This window comes from Hemitrygon akajei, chromosome 10, assembly GCF_048418815.1.
Source record: "Hemitrygon akajei chromosome 10, sHemAka1.3, whole genome shotgun sequence".
Classification (NCBI taxonomy): domain Eukaryota; kingdom Metazoa; phylum Chordata; class Chondrichthyes; order Myliobatiformes; family Dasyatidae; genus Hemitrygon; species Hemitrygon akajei.
Window position 1 is genome coordinate 19826634 of NC_133133.1, and position 17799 is coordinate 19844432.

The 17799-nt window shown below is 41.6% G+C and overlaps 1 protein-coding gene across 1 annotated transcript in view; it reads right to left on the reverse strand.

The window, feature by feature from the left end:
• Positions 1-17799, reverse strand: part of rxfp2l (relaxin family peptide receptor 2, like) — a 94813-nt gene that overhangs the window by 5299 nt on the left and 71715 nt on the right. Inside the window, exons 14-17 of the mRNA XM_073057891.1 lie at positions 14518-14589; positions 7256-7485; positions 3746-4156; positions 2440-2655 (exon numbers count right to left, since the gene is read on the reverse strand). Of these exons, the coding sequence (XP_072913992.1) occupies positions 2440-2655; positions 3746-4156; positions 7256-7485; positions 14518-14589 (929 nt within the window). The remainder of the gene's footprint in view (positions 1-2439; positions 2656-3745; positions 4157-7255; positions 7486-14517; positions 14590-17799) is intronic.

Sequence of the window (17799 nt, forward strand, 5' to 3'; positions counted from 1 at the left end):
ATCTAACTTAATTCCAGCAAAGTAGAGCATTTAGAACAGCAAGGGGCAGGATGTTAGCGTAGCAGTTAGTGTAACAATATTACAGTGGCAGCAACAAGAGTTCAATTCCTGCCGCTCCCTGTAAGCAGTTTGTACATTCTCCCCGTGACCATGTGAGTTTCTTCTGGGGGCCTCAGTTTCCTCTCACATTCCAAAGACGTATGGGCTAGTTAGTAGGTTAATTGGTTACATGGGTGTAATTGGGTGCCGTGGGCTCATTGGCCAGAAGGGCCTGTTACCATACTGTGTTTCTAAATAAAATAAACATTGAACAATACAGCATGGTACAGGCCCTTTGGCCCTCAGTGTTGTGCCGACTCTTTAACCTACTCTTAAGATCAACCTAACCCTTCCCTCCCACATATCCCTCCATTTTTCTTTCATCTGTGTACCATTTAGGTGAATATAAATATCACTAGAAAAATATTTAGTGGCTCTAACCTTCTAGTTTTGCACACTTGACTCCCAAGCAGACAGACTAAGGCCCTCCCATCTGTCCCAGCTAAGTGCCAATGTCAGAACACTGTACTATGCCATACCTTTCCAAACTGCCCATCTAATGGCTGACTGAGCCTACCATAGGAACAGATGGCTGGAGAGTCTCTTTGGCTCACTGGTCAGAAGAAGCTCCTCCAATCGTGGTTATGTGATGATTATTATATGCAGAGCTTATTTGATTAGGGAAATACTGTATATCAGGTTTGTTCCTCCACACTGCACCATAAAATTATCTATTCTATTTGAATTCAGTAAATCAAATCATAATGATGGCTCTGCATGTCTGTCCACTGCGAGGTGAAGCAGCAAACCAGTGATATCTCCTCACTCAGAAAGAAGACATAAGCATGCTTAGATTGTAGTTGGAGAGGTTAGCTTTATTTGTCACATGTATGTCGAAACAGCAAAACATACAGTGAAATGCGTTGTTTGCATCCATGATCAACACAGTCCATAGATTGTGCTGGGGGCAGCCCGCAAATTTCGCCACGCTTATGGCGCCAACATAGCTTGCCCACAACTTACTTACCCCAACCCGTACATCTTTGACATACGGGAGGAAACTGCGGCGCCCTGAGGAAACCCATGCAGTCACAGGGAGAACTCTTTACAAACAGCGGCAGGATTTGAACACCTAGAAGTTGGTATAATGCTTTATAATGCCGCGCTACCATGCTGCCAATACTTAGATTGCAGTTATATATCAAGTAGATTTTCAATGCATCCAAACATAACATTCAGATTCCTTAGCATTACTATTTTGCAGAACCTCATGTGGGATAACCATATCTCCTTCATTAACCAAGAGGCTCAGCAGAGAATGTACTTCTTGCAGCAGTTGATAAAATGCCATCTTCCCTAGAACATACTGTTGCAATTCTACACTGCCACAATAGAGAGCATCCTCACATCAGCTATTACCACCTGGTTTGGTTCAGCATCCTCTCACAATATACGAAAACTACAGCGAACCGTCAGGTCAGCAGGAAAGGTCATTGGCTGCAGTCTACCATCTCTGCAGGGTTTGTATGTATCCAAGACAAAGAAGTGGGCGGGAAAAATCATTGCAGCAACTACCCAACAGCAATCTCTCTTCTGGAAAGTGCTACGGAGCTATTAAAACAAACGTTTCACGCCATCTTAAAAAATTCTTCCCCCAGGCAGTTCATCTGATCAACCATTCTAGTTGCTCCCCACACCCCTCTATCTATTATGTAAGTCACTGCACTGCACTATAAACACTTTAAACTACTTTTTACAATGCTGGTTACATTGTAAATGCATGCTGGTATTTATTCCATACCCATACATTAACCTCTAAGTGTTTTATACAAAATAGAACATAGAACACACAACAGTTCAGCACATGAACATATGCCCTTCAATCCACAATGTTGTTCCAAACCAATTAAATTAGTAATCAAATAGCCATCCAAACTAACCCCTTCTGCCTACACCATGTCCACATCCTCCCATTTCCCTCACATTCATGTGCCCATCTAAATGTCTCTTAAAAGTCTCTAATGTATCTGCCTCTACCCCCTGCCCAGGAAACACATTCCAGGCACCCACCACTCTCTGTGTAAAAGACTTGCCTTTCACATCTCCTTTGAAACTACCCCCTCTCACCTTAAATGCATGCCCTCTGGTATTAGACATTACAAACCTGGGAAATAATTCTTTATTCTTATAATTCTTGAATCCTTTTCTTTTGTTTCATGTCGCACCAACAGATCACAATTAGTTCCTAATACATATAAATGTATATGGTAAATAAAGTTGTTCCTTGAGAAGGAAATGCAACCTTTAAACCCACAGGCAAGGGCAATATAGTGACTGGCAGTTGCGGCAACAATCAAATTGCTGGTAGCTGCACAAATTGACCCAATTTTGATTTCTTACCTGCTATTTCAACTCTGAGCAGAGATAGTAGCTTCAATATAAATATGGGGATCCAACACAGGAAATTAGTGAACACGATGAAGAAAAAGCGTTTTGCAATCGTCACCTCTCTGGAAAAAAGGCTCCTCTCTGCTGACTGTGCTCCCGTTTTATGGATTGAATAAAACATGCTGGTGTAGGAGAAGACTATGATGATGAAAGCGAGCAAGTTCAAGCCTACAATAGAAAAAAGGCATATGAGAGATAGGCGTTACACTTTTGCAAGATTAAGGTCCTTTGCTAAACTTCCCTTTGACAATAAAGACTCTTGGTAAGACACTAGAAAATATGGACCACTTCTTATTTCCTAGGAACCACCTCTTCAGAATCATAGTACCTTTATTACAACATGCCTTTCCACCTGTTTTCATCTCATCAACAAAACTGGGAACATAAAATGTCATTTCCCCCAAGTCATTAATGTAAAAAGTAAATAATTAAAGGCCTCCAACTGATATGTGAGTAGTCCACCAATTAAATTGTTCAAGTCTGGGAAGAGAGCCGTTTATTCCAACGCTATGCTTTCAATCCATGCTAAAACACCCCTCTAATACTTTGGACCCTGAATTTTTTGTACCAGAGTCTTCCCTGGCACCTTGTCAAATACACTACATCTGCAGGCTCCTCACAATCAACTCTCCCTGTCAAACCTCAAAGAACATAAAACATAGAACACTACAGCACAGTACAAGCCCGTCAGCCCACCTTTTAACTTATTCTAAGATCAATCAAACCCTACCCTCCTACATGGTGCTCCATTTTTCTTCAATGCATGTGCACATCTAAGAGTCTCTGAATGTCCCTAATAGATCTGCCTCTTCCACCCTGGGAGCACATTCTATGCACCCACCACTCTCTGTTAAAAAAAAGACCTACCTCTGACATTCCCCCCCCCACCAATACTTTACTTCAATCATCTTAAAATTCTGCCCCCGTAAGTAACTCAAATAACCACACGTTACAAAAAGTGATGTGCAGAAGAGCACAACACATTGAACCTTGAAGTTGATGGGCTACAGGAACAGAAGACCACAACATACACTCAATAGACACTTTATTAGGTACAGAAGGTATCTAATAAAGTGGTCACTGAGCATATTTTTGTGGGAGATTACGATGAACAATAATTCTTGACACAGATAATGCTTTAGCATACTAGGAGTTGAACATAATATTTGTTTTGAATAATACACATTTTCTCACTCAGGGGAAAGTATCCACTTCCTAAAAATCCATATCAAAACAATTGAAAACAAAATTGCATTACCCAGAAATATCCCAGTAGAATACCCTCTTGCTCCAAGACTCTCAAATTGATCAGGATAAAGAGGGAAGCAAACTCCATTCTTTCCATAGTAATTGCCAAAGAAGGATATGTTCCACAGGGGTATTACTGCCAGGATGAATCCCGTAATCCAGATGAATATCAACATGGATAAAGTCTGCCGCTTGCCTGGGCTGTAATTGTTGAATGGGAAGACTATGCATATGTATTTCTCTAGAGTCATGTACGTTAGTAGCATGACAGAGACCTCAGTGGAAAGCAAGGCCAGGGCGCCGATGAGCTGACAATTCGTGCTTTCCATCCATTTTTGGGCATGCCTGTTATATTCCCCATGGTACTTAATGTCAAAAGCACCAACGAGGAAGAGGTAGACTCCCATCAGACAATCAGCACCTGAGAAAGTAACACAGAAATAAATTAAGTAACTGCTCTTGCATAAATGATGTATGTTTAAATAATCTCAAAAACTCCTATGAGTTTTGCAACGAAGATGATTGCATTCAAATGGGATAGGACATTTTTGTTATCAAGAAATTCTGCCGATGCTGGAAATCCAGAGTAACATATACAAAATGCTGGAAGAACTCAGCAGGTCAAGCAGCATTTGTGGCAAGGAATAGAGAGTCAACATTTCATCAGGACTGGCTAGCTGACTCTTTATTCCTTTAGAATGCTGCCTGACCTGCTGAGTCCCTCTAGCATTTTGCATGTTACTCCACATTCTTGTCCTTTATTTGATTAAATTTGAATAAGATTGTATATTGATCTCTTGTAGAACCTCCCTGCATCTCATGTGTTAATGCCATGGAAGCAACAATGGTGAGGTCCAGCAGATGCATTGCATCAACACACCTCAAGCCCCAAACCTACCCTCTGTCATTCCCTCTCACCCATTGACATGGACTGGTGATACATCATCCATTTAGCTCATGCTGATTTCTGACTAGTCATAACCCTTTGCCCACAGATCAGATGAATCAACATAAAATGCTGTCTGTAATTGTAGAGGGGAGGAGAGATGGATGGAAGTTGGGGATAGAATTGATAGTTGGGAGGGTGGTGGGAGTTAGTTGTCTGGGGAGGGGGCATTGGTAGAGGACCCATTGATCTGCTCTCCCAGCCAAGTCTTTTCCATCTACTGACCTGTCCAACCATCCCTCCCCAGAAACCTGACCATTATCTTCTTTTCAGCTCTCAAATCCTTTGTCACCTATCAATCTGAACCACAGTGATAACTTCCATACTACCAGCCCCCTTCATTCCCTTTAATCATGCAGCCAACCCCAGACAGAACTCCTCTGCTACCCTTCAACCCCACTCTCTGGCTGTGACTGGCACAATTCCTTTTCTGATCTCAGCATTGTACCTTTAACAACCAGTTGATCCTGACTTCTCTTCTAATGCCCCCAGATATCTAACTCCATCCCACCACTCCTGCCATCTCCCAGCCAGCTCTCTTTGCCTCTTCAATTATAGACTCCTGACTGCCCAACACAACCAAAAGCAGACAATCTGCTTAAAGACCAGAGGCTATAAATCGAAAGGCAATGAAATATTGTCTCTGTTGAGCTTTAGATCACTTGTAGCTACTATGGCTCAATAAGCTGGCACAATTAAAAAAATAATCAGTTTTTTATGTTTTGGTTGAGAGATGAGCATTACTCTAGTCCTCCCCCACTCTTTGAATAAAGTTGTGGAATTATAAACACAAGAGATTCTGCAGATGTTGAAAACCCAGAGCAACACATACAAAATGTTGGAGGAACTCAGTGGGCCAGGCAGCATCTATGGAGGGGAATAAATGGTCGATATTTTGGGTTGAGACCCTTCATCAGGACTGAAAAGTAGAGGGGAAGAAGTGAGAATGAGAATGTGGGGGGAGGGGAAGGATAACAAGCTAGAAGATGATTGGTGAAGCCAGGTGGGAGGGGGAGGGGAATGGCGTAAGAAGCTAGGGGGTGATAGGTGGAAAAGATGAAGGGTTGGAGAAGAAGGAATTTGATAGGATATGAGAGTAGATCATGGGAGAAAGGGTAGGAGAAGGGGCACTGGGGGAGGTGATAGGTGGGTGAGAAGAGAAGAGGAAAATTGGGCAGAATGGGGCACTGAAAAGGGTTAACAACTATCAGACGTTCAAGCTATCAGGTCGGAGGCTACCCAGATGGAATACAAAGTGTTGCCCCTCCACCCTGAGAGTCTCTTCGTGGTGGCAGCAGAGGAGTTGATGGACAGACATGCCTGAATGAATGGGAATGGGGATTACAATTAAAAAAGACCTTAAGAGATTAGAGCAGAATTAGGCCATTTAATCCATCGAGTCTGCTCCGCTATTTCATCATGGCTGAACTATTTTGTAAGCTCAGCCCCAATCTCCTATCTTCTCCCCGTACCCCTTCATGCCCTGGCCAATCATGAATCTTAACATCTCTAAACTCAAAATTTAGCATTCAGTACTCCATTGAGTAGGCCTTCTTTTAAGTAGTTTTATCAATGACTCCAGGTTCTAGATAACCTTTATCAATCCCACTTCCTCCCCAACACATAACTAGCCCTAAAAATTGCAGGCTACTATTTCCAAGACTCCTGACAGTACTAACTGCTTAACTGAAGCTATTAACATCCCTGACACCAACCTTGCACCCCGCCACCCCCCCAATCCTGTATGCCACCACCAATCCTCCAATTCCATGTGATCCTCTAACTACACTTCCTCCTTATTCAGTATCTTATCTGACTTCTTGCACTGGCTGCGGCACAGTTGGTGGCAGCACAGTAGAGTAAGCGGTTAGTGTAATGCTTTACAGTACTAGCAACCCGGGTTCAATTCTTGCCACTGTCCACGTTCTCCCAATGACTGAGTGAGTTTCCTTTGGGTGCTCCAGTTTCCTCCCACATTCCAAAGACATTTGTGTTAGGGTAAGCACGCAATGGTGACACTTGCGGGCTGCCCCCAGTACATCCTCGGACTGCAATGGTTGTTGACACAAACAATGTAATTCACTCTATGTTTCGGTATTTTGATGTACATCTGACAAATAAAGCTCACCTTTATCTTTAATCTCTTTAAATTTAAGGCTTTGCTTTTTTTGCCATCACCAATGATGTCCTGCATCATGAATGTGATAACATGTTGGGGTTCTTGATAGAAAACTGATGCACCCACGTCCTACCACCTCCATCCATTAGCCCACACGGTGTTTTCCAAGAACAATGGAATCTCTGAGCCAATATTTCTTTGGAATTCACATAATCACTTGCAACCTTGGATCTCTTGCATGCTGTATTTCCAACATAGTTTGTTATTGCTTATTGAATCTTAGTGGCATTAAACTACTAATTTTATATTGGCTTTATATTAGAATATATTTACTTATACTTATTAATTATTTCACACAGTCAGGCAGTTTCCAGCTACGTGTGTTGTGCCATTCCAATCACATTGAAATGGTTTATTGTTGTCATTTATAGAACATGTCGATTGGCAGCACTTACAGCAGAGTGACTTAATAGAAAGGGCGTGCACTCTGTTTTCTGTTTTCATGAACGACCTCATGCAGATAACAAAGAGATTCCCAAGGCAAATCATGAATGCCACAAACCACACAAAGATTCGTAGAACAGCGCTGGCTAACAGGTTTTCAAAGGATGAGATTCCATCTGTGTTTGGTTTGCAGCTCCGTACGTGTGGAGAATATTTGCAATATTCAAACTTCTTAAAGTATCTAGCAAAGTTTAAAACGAAGAATTAGAACATTTGTGGTATGATGCAAATGCTTCGTATATTCTCCTTTTGCATAAAAAGTTCAAAGTTCAAAATAAATCTATTATCAAAATACATATTTGTCACCATATACTATACCAAGACTCATTTTCTTGGGGGCAATTTACAGTAGCTACTGAGAAACACAAAAGAATCAATGAAAAACCACACATAAAGACTGACAAACAACTAATGTGCAAAAGAAGGCAAATTGTGCAAGTACAAAAACTAAATAATTAATAAGTAAATGAGGTGTGCTATAAGATCTGGGCCAAGAATAATGTATTCAAACTTTATTAAATCAGACTGTGGAACTTGTTAGAACTTATTTTACACTGAACTTCAGAAAAGGTTATGGTCAAGATGAGCTCATGATGATGCCTACTCCAGACATGAAGACTGCTAAGACTCATTTTTCTTGCTTCTAAAAATATAATGATGATTTGGGTTATTTACTAGAAAGCATTAGCACTGTTAAAGTGCTAAAAGTTAGAAGAATGGAAGAGAAGAAATATTCTTAAAATGCTGGAACCCAATAATAATGGATTAAATTTGTAATGACAACCTGTTGCAAACCTCAGTTAGGACAATTTCTGCAATTTAGCACACTTTAAGTAAGGTATTAATTTATTCTGTGGATTTTACACAATTTTCTCCTTTAAAACATTTTATTTGAAATTTATTTCATATTTCATTGATTTGTTCTTTGCTTCTGTTATATGACATTGTAACTAAACTAACTAGTTCTGATGCTATCAGCTCTGAGAGCATATTATATCTCAAACCCTGCTGGAGCATATGGGACTGCACTTCTCTTAATTTTGTGGTCTGGCAACACGTATTCCCCATCTCTAATTTTGAATGCAGGGATGAGCCACCTTCTTGATCCGATACAGACTGCATAAAGAAACATAGAAAACCTACAGCACAATACAGGTCCTTTGGCCTACAGTTGTGCCGAACACATCGTACCTTAGAAATTACTAGGCTTACCTATAGCCCTCTATTTTTCTAAGCTCCATGTACCTATCCAAAAGTCTCTTAAAAGACCCTATCGTATCCGCCTCAATCACCATTGCCGGCAGCCCATTCCACGCACTCACCACTCTCTGAGTAAAAAACGTACCCCTGCCATCTCCTCTGTACCTACTCCCCAGCACCGTAAACCTGTGTCTTCTTGTGGCACCCACTTCAGCCCTGGGAAAAAGCCTCTGACTATCCACACGATCAATGCCTCTCATCATCTTGTACACCTCTATCAGGTCACCTCTCATCCTCCTTCGCTCCAAGAAGAAAAGGCTGAGTTCACTCAACCTGTTCTCATAAGGCATGCTCCCCAATCCAGGCAACATCCTTATAAATCTCCTCTGCACCCTTTCTATGGCTTCCATATCCTTCCTGTAGTGAGGCGACCAGAACTGAGCACAGTACTCCAAGTGGGGTCTGACCAGGGTCCTATATAGCTGCAACGTTACCTCTCGGCTCCTAAATTAAATTCCACGATTGATGAAGGCCAATACACCATACGCCTTCTTAACCACAGAGTCAACCTGCGCAGCTGCTTTAAGCATCCTATGGACTCGAACCCCAAGATCTCTCTGATCCTCCACACTGCCAAGAGTCTTACCATTATTACTATATTCTGCCATCATATTTGACCTACCAAAATGAACCACTTCACACTTATCTGGAATGAACTCCATCTGCCACTTCTCAGCCTAGTTTTGTATCCTATCAATGTCCCTGCCTCTCAGGATCTTCTCCATCAACTTCCCAACCACTGAGGTAAGACTCACTGGTCAATAATTTCTTGGGCTATCTCTACTCCCTTTCATGAATAAAAGAACAACATCCGCAACCCTCTAATCCTCGGGAACCTCTCCCGTCCCCATTGATGATGCAACGATCATTGCCAGAGGCTCAGCAATCTCCTCCCTTGCCTCCCACTGTAGCCTGGGGTACATTTTGTACGGTCCTGGCAACTTATCCAACTTGATGCTTTCCAAAAGCTCCAGCACATCCATCTTCTTTCTTAATATCTACATGCTCAAGCTTTTCAGTCTGCTGCAAGTCATCACTACAATCACCAAGATCCTTTTCCATAGTGAATACTGAAGTAAAGTATTCATTAAGTACCTCTGCTATTTCCTTCGGTTCCATACACACTTTCCCACTGTCACATTTGATAGGTCCAATTCTTTCAAGTCTTATCCTCTTGTTCTTCACATACATGTAGAATGCCTTGGAGTTTTCCTTAATTCTGCCCGCCAAGGCCTTCTCATTGCCCCTTCTGGCTCTCCTAATTTCCTTCTTAAGCTTCTTCCTTGTAGCCTTATAATCTCTAGATCTCTAACATTTCCTAGCTCTCTGAACCTTTTGTAAGCTTTTCTTTTCTTGACTAAACTTATTACAGCCTTTGTACACTATGGTTCCTGTACCCTACCATAACTTACCTGTCTCATTGGAACGTACCTATACAGAGCTCTATACAAATATCCCCTGAATATTTGCCACATTTCTTCCTGAGAACATCTGTTTCCAATTTAAGCCTCCAATTTCCTGCCTGATAGCCTAATAATTTCCCTTACTCCAATTAAGCGCTTTTCTAACTTGTCTGTTCCTATCTCTCTCCAATACTATTGTAAAGGAGATAGAATTATGATCATTATCTCCAAAATGCTCTCCCACTGAGAGATCTAACACCTGACCAGGTTCATTTCCCAATACCAGATCAAGAACAGCTTCTCCTCTTGTAGGCTTATCTACATACTGTGTCAAGAAACCTTCCTGAACACACCTAACAAACTCTACCCCATCTAAACCCCCTGCTCTAGGGAAATGCCAGTCAATATTTGGGAAATTAAAATCTCCCATCACGACAACTCTGTTATTATTACACCTTTCCAGGATCTGTTTCCCTATCTGCTCTTCGATATCCCGTTACTATTAGGCGTCCTATAAAAAACACCCAGTAAAGTTATTGACCCCTTCCTGTACCTAACCTCCACCCACAGAGACTTCGTAGACAATCCCTCCATGGCGTCCACCTTTTCTGCAGCTGTGAAACTATCTCTGATCAACAGTGCCATACCCCCACCTCTTTTGCCTCCCTCCCTGTTCTTTCTGAAACATCTAAAGCCCAGCACGTGAAGTAACCAATCCTGTCCCTGAGCCATCCAAGTCTCTGTAATGGCCACCACATCATATCTCCAAGTAGTGATCCATGCTCTAAGCTCACCCACTTTGTTCACAACACTCCTTGCGTTAAAATAGACACATCTCAAGCCTTCGGTCTGAGCGTATCCTTTCTCTATCACCGGCCTCAGGAGAAAGAAAGGGGGGGGGGAGCACCAGAGGGAGATGGAGAACAGGCAGAGTGATGGGCAGAGAGAGAGAAAAAAGACAAACAACTAAATATGTCAGGGATGGGGTAAGAAGGGGAGGAGGGGCATTAACGGAAGTTAGAGAAGTCAATGTTCATGCCATCAGGTTGGAGGCTACCCAGCTGGTATATAAGGTGTTGTTCCTCCAACCTGAGTGTGGATTCATCTTGACAGTAGAGGAGGCCATGGATTGACATATCAGAATGGGAATGGGATGTGGAATTAAAATGTGTGGCCACTGGGAGATCCTGCTTTCTCTGGCGGACCGAGCGTAGGTATTCAGCGAAACAGTCTCCCAGTCTGCATTGGGTCTCACCAATATATAAAAGGCCACACCGGGAGCACCGGACACAGTATACCACACCAGCCGACTCACAGGTGAAGTGTCGCCTCACCTGGAAGGACTGTCTGGGGCCTGAATGGTGGTGAGGGAGGAAGTGTAAGGGCAGGTGTAGCACTTGTTTCGCTTACAAGGATAGGTGCCAGGAGGGAGATCGGTGGGAAGGGATGTGCTTGGTAGTGGGATCCCGTTGGAAATCAGCACATCTTTCCCTCCCCCCCCCACTTCTGCTTTCCGCAGGGATCGTTCCCTACGTGACTCCCTTGTCCACTTGTCCCCCCCCATAGGCACATCGATTCCAACAACTTCCCATCCACTGATGCCAGGCTAACAGGTCTATAGTTTACTTTCTGCTATCTCCCACCCTTCTTAAATAGTGGCGTAACATTTGCAATTTCCAGTCATCCGGTAAAATGCCAAAATCGATTGATTCTTTAAAGATCATTGTTAATGGCTCTGCAATCTCTCCAGCCACTTCCTTCAGAACTCGAGGATGCATTCCATCAGGTCCAGGAGATTTATCCACCCTCATTAAGCTTCCTGAGCACCTTTTCAGCCATAATTTTCATTGCATATACTTCACTTCTCTGACTCTCCTGAATGTCCAGTATACTGCAGATGCCTTCCACTGTGAAGACTGATGCAAAATACGCATTCAGTTCCTCTGCCATCTCTGTGTCTCCCATTTCAATATCTCCAGCGTCATTTTCTATTGGTCCTTTATCTACCCTCGACTCTCTTTTACCCTTTATATACTTAAAGCTTTCAGTATCTTCTTTGATATTAGTCACTAGCTTCCTTTCATAATTCATGTTTTCCTTCCTAATGACCTTCTTAGTTTCCTTCTGCAAGTTTTTAAAAGCTTCCCAGTCCTCTATCTTCCCACTAGCTTTGGCTTCCTTGTATGCCCTCTCTTTTGCTTTTACTTTGGCTCTGACTTCACTTGTCAGCAACAGTAGTGTCCTTCTTCCATTCAAAAATTTCTTCTTATTTGGAATGTATTTGTCTTACACTTCCCTTATTTTTCACAGAAACTCCAGCCATTGCTTCTCTGCTGTCCTTCCTGCTAGTGTCCCTTTCCAGTCAACATTGGCCAGTTCCCCTCTCATGCCATTGTAATTTCCTTTATTTCACTGAAATACTGACACATTGGATCTTAGTTTCTCCTTCTCAGTTTTCAAAGTGAATTTGATCATATTGTGATCACTGTTCCTAAGAGTTCCTTAACCTTAAGCTCCCTTATCACCGCTGGATCATTGCACAACACCCAATCCAGCACAGCTGATCCCCTAGTGGCCTCAACAACCACTGTTCTAAAAAGCCATCCCTTAGACATCCTACTCTCTTGAGGTCCCATACTGGCCTGGTCAATAGTGAGTTAGAAATGAAATGGAAGGGCAGCATGGTAGCTTAGCAGTTAGCATAATGCTATTACAGTGCCAGGGACCCGGGTTCAATTCCACACCTTTTTATAAGGAGTTTGTACATTCTCCCCAAAACTGCATCCGCTTCCTTCGGCTGCTCTGGTTTCCTCCCACGTTCCAAAGACGCACGGGTTAGGGTTAGTAAGTTGGGGGCATGCTATGTTGGCACTAGAAGTGAAGTGACACTCATGGGCTGACCTCAGTATATCCTTGGACTGTGTTGGTTGTTGATGCAAATGATGAATTTTACTGTATGTTTCAATGTTCAGATAGACACGTGACAAATAAAGTTAATAAAAATAATGAATGACTATTCTTTCCTATTCATAGAATAGCCCATTTCTACTCCTGTACCTTATGGTCTTAAACTTCATTGTAATTGCAATAAAATGGAAACTGCTGGAAATGCTTAGAAGAAAGTTCACTAAGCTCAAATATTAACTTAGTTTTACTGTCCATAAATGATGCCTAATCTGCTGAGTGTACAGTATCTAATTCCTTTAAATTTTATTTCACTATCTTAGCAGTCTCAGTGCTTAACTGATTTGGAGTAGGAAATTAGTTTCATCTATTGTGCCTTTAAGGGAGTGCATTTATCAGTTTTAAAAACCAAAATTGGATTACAGAACAGACATTAATAAAATATGTCAGTGGCAGAACAATAAAAGAACACAGAGAAAGCGATGCTTGCTTTAGAATCAGAGGCTGGACAAGGTGAACAGCAAAGACATACAGTTCAAACATTAGCTTAGTTACTCTATAATAACATGTACACTCACACAAGCCAAATGCTAAACGCTGATGGATTGTCCCCTGGATAGATTTATGAGCTGGGTTAATGACTAACAGGGCATGTTATACATTTGCAACAGTGATATTTTCATTTAAATAATCCAAAATGTTCAAAAGGAAAGCAAACCTCACTGACGTGTGTTCAGATGATTGCTTCAGCCATAAATATTACACATTCCCAAGACAGACCAGCTTATTTATAACTATGCCCCATCTGGGAGCTAATAGGCACATCTTTTTCAAAGAGTTAGATATACCATATTATGGATCTCTGTGGAAGTGACTGGGTAGTTCCTTAAGGTACACAATTACCTTTAGGAAACATATAGCCTAAAGATTATTAAACCAAATTAAGGTATCTGCTGAGTTGATAGTTTTTGTACTTAAATACTTCATGGAAAGAAATGACTGAGGAAAACTATTCTGTATGAGAATATTCCCTGAAATAGATGCCAATTAATTCAATTATTTCTGAGGGAGTAACTAGGGGACATTGATTAGGGGTCAAGGAAAATGACCTAAAGCAATACAGCATGGATAAAAGCCCTAAGGTCCAATGAGTCCATGCTGACCAGCCAGTACTAATTTCCTGCATTTGGCCCATATCTCTCTGAGCTCCATCCCTCCATTTACCAATGCAGATGCTTCTTCAAAGATCCTATTGTACCTGTCTCAGTCACTTCCTCTGGCAGCTCGTTCCATATACTCACCAGCCTATGCTATTTTATCTATCCATTTAGAAAAAAATATTTTGAAAGAAAGGACATGAAGAGTACAAATACCTGTTGTGGACCATTTAGGCTGAAAGGCTTGTTTCAAAGTTCTCATTCTAATATGCATTCTTAAGACTCTTGAACTTACCAAGTTTAGTGTTACACGGCAGAACCAAAATTTACAAATTGAATTTATACAAGTTATCAGACATGCAAAATAGATTAATAAACTCCAATTGATTAGCAGTAGCATCTGTGACATGTTTTACCAGAGCTACTAAACACTGTTCCTTATTTGTGTTATCTCTCCAGAACTATTTCTATTGCAGAGTCGTTACATACATGTAAGAGAGCTCCTTCAAGTTCACAAACATTCGGGTCTCAATATTCAAAATGTTGATACCATCCAGTACTCTGAAAAATAAAAAGCATGGAACTGTTGATCGTAAAATCTGACATAGATCTTCAAAAGCTTTGATGATTCTCTGTTCCATGATATAACTTAATGTGGATAACAGAAGCATAGTGGTTAGCGTAACACCATTACATGACCAACAACTCGGGTTCAGTTCTGCTGCAATGTGTAATGAGTTTGTACGTTGTCCCTGTGACCATGTGGGTTTCCTCCTGATGATCTGGCTTCCTCCCACATTCCAAAGATGTATGGGTTGGTAGGTTAATTGGTCACATGAGTGTAATTTGGCAGTATGGGCTCATAGAGCCGGAAGGGCCAGTTACCGTATTTTATCTCTGAATAAAATAAACAGTCATGAGGATGGGAGTGAGTGAAGTGCATTAAAAACTTTGAAATGAAATGGTTTAATAAGCTGGAATTACAGAATATATACACAAAGGTTAACATGAAAGTCAATAGAGCAACTCAATATTTGATTAACTAAGATGACAAAACCTATTCTCAGTGGTTAGTCCTGTGGTTCCCAGTTAGTGGTCAGTAATTAATGTCCGTACTGCTGCCCTAAATAATATACCATAATTATTCATTTAGAATTATTTTTTGAAACTTACGATGCAGAACTAGAATTCATTGCTTATTTTGATGTCAAGCATGCAGGGGTAGGCACCTCCCAGTCTCCACCCAGCTAACAGGAGTCACTTGCCACGAGTTTCCCATTCATTACCTGCAGCCTATTTAAACCCAGCTCTCATTCAATCCTTGTTCACTCATGCAAACAAACCAGCCTCAACCAGTTTCTCCTCGTCTTCAGTTACATAGAACAGCACAGTACAGGCCCTTTGGCCCACAATGTTGTGCCGACCCTTAAACCCTGCCTCCCATATAACCCACCACCTTAAATTCCTCCATATACCTGTCTAGAAGTCTCTTAAATTTCACTAGTGTATCTGCCTCCACCACTGACTCAGGCAGTGCATTCCACGCACCAACCACTCTCTGAGTAAAAAACCTTCCTCTAATATCCCCCTTGAACTTCCCGCCCCTTACCTTAAAACCATGTCCTCTTGTATTGAGCAGTGCTGCCCTGGGGAAGAGGCACTGGCTATCCACTCTATCTATTCCTCTTAATATCTTGTATACTGCTTTCATGTCTCCTCTCATCCTCCTTCTCTCCAAAGAGTAAAGCCCTAGCTCCCTTAATCTCTAATCATAATGTATACTCTCTAAACCAGGCAGAATCCTGGTAAATCTCCTCTGTACCCTTTCCAGTGCTTCCACATCCTTCCTATAGTGAGGTGACCAGAACTGGACACAGTACTCCAAGTGTGGCCTAAACAGAATTTTATAGAGCTACATCATTACCCCACGACGCATAAACTCTATCCCTCGACTTATGAAACCTAACACTCCATGAGCTTTCTTAACTACCCTATCTACCTGTGAGGCAACTTTCAGAGATCTGTGGACATGTACCCCCAGATCCCTCTGCTCCTCCACACTACCAAGAATCCTGCCATTTACTTTGTACCCTGCCTTGGAGTTTGTCCTTCCAAAGTGTACCACCTCACACTTCTCTGGGTTGAACTCCATCTGCCACTTCTCAGACCACTTCTGCATCCTATCAATGTCTCTCTGCAATCTTCGACAATCCTCAACACTATCCACAACACCACCAACCTTTGTGTCGTCTGCAAACTTGCCAATCCACCCTTCTACCCCCTTGTTGCTTTGCCTTGTTCTCATTTTGTGTCCCCTTGTTATTTTGCATTTTATTAGTATCATTTACTGCTAAATCATCTCCACTGTCCTGACTTTGCATCATCTCCTCTAAATTTCCCAACATTTGAACAAGTTGAGGTAAAAATAGCTTAAAAGGTAAAAGGGAAGGTAGGAGGGGAGCTGTTGTTGACTCTTTCAGACAGAGGTATATCAGCCCCAATAATCTCCTTCTGTGCTGTGAAGTTCGATGGTCCAAAATTCCTTCTCAGTTTTCAGATGATGTTTAACTTTAAGAAGTCCATTTGATTTTTTTGGAGAAAGAGGCGATGAGGAAATGCCATGCATTTTATTTATATGGACTGACAGATGGCATTTGATCAGATTCCATACAAAAGGCTATTAAATGGAACATAAATATAATCGAGAAAATCAACTAAATAGAGTTATACAGCAAAGAAACAGACCCTTTGGTCCAACTGGTCCATACCAACCAAAATTCCCATCTAAACTAGTCCTATTTGCCCACCTTTGATCCATAATCCCTCTACACCTTTCCTATCTAAGTACCTGCTGTAGTGACTTTTAAATGTTGTTCATATCCCTGCCTCATCCACTTCCTCTGGCAGCTCACACTAGGTGATAAAGTTCCCGCTCAGGTTTCTATTAATTCTTCACATTCTCACCTTAAGCCTATGCCCTCTAGTTCTTGATTCTCCAACCCTGAGAAAAAGGCTGTGTGCATTGACCCTATCTTAGTCCCTTATGATTTTGTACACCTCTGTAAGATCACTCTCATTCCTCAGTGTCCCAATCAAAAAAAGTCCTAGCTCGCTCAGTTTCTCTCCATAATTCAGTCCCTTGAGTCCTGGCAACATTCTTATAAATCTCTTCTGCACTCTTTTCAGCTTGGTGACAGCCTTCCTATAACAGGGTGACCAAAATTGAACACAATATTGCAAATGCAATCTCATCAAGATTCAAGATGGTTTAATGTCATTTCCTATGCATAAGTGTAAAGGAGCACAAAATAATTGTTACTCTGGATCCGATGCAACACAGAAATAAACACAACAAGATAAGGAACATAATAATAAAAATACAATAAATATAAATACTTAAGTAGCTTATATACATTCATAGATTGATTGTATGTCCATAAAATGATGCTGGGCACAGGAGTGTCTGTACATAAGGTGACTCTGACTGGAAATGATAAAATAGTGGTGGTGTGGGATGTGGAGGGGCGGGTTAGTGGGTAAAGGTGTTGATCAGCCTTGCTGCTTGGTGAAAGTAACTGTTTTTGTGTCTGATAGTCCTGGCATGAACACTACATAACCTCCTCCCTGAAGGGAGTGGGACAAACAGTCCATGAACAGGGTGAGTGTGATCCTTCAAGATGTTACTGGCTTTTTTCCAGCGCCTTTCTGTGTATATGTCCTTGATGGTGGGTAGTTGCACTGGGCAGTGTTAACTACCCATTGTTGAGCCCT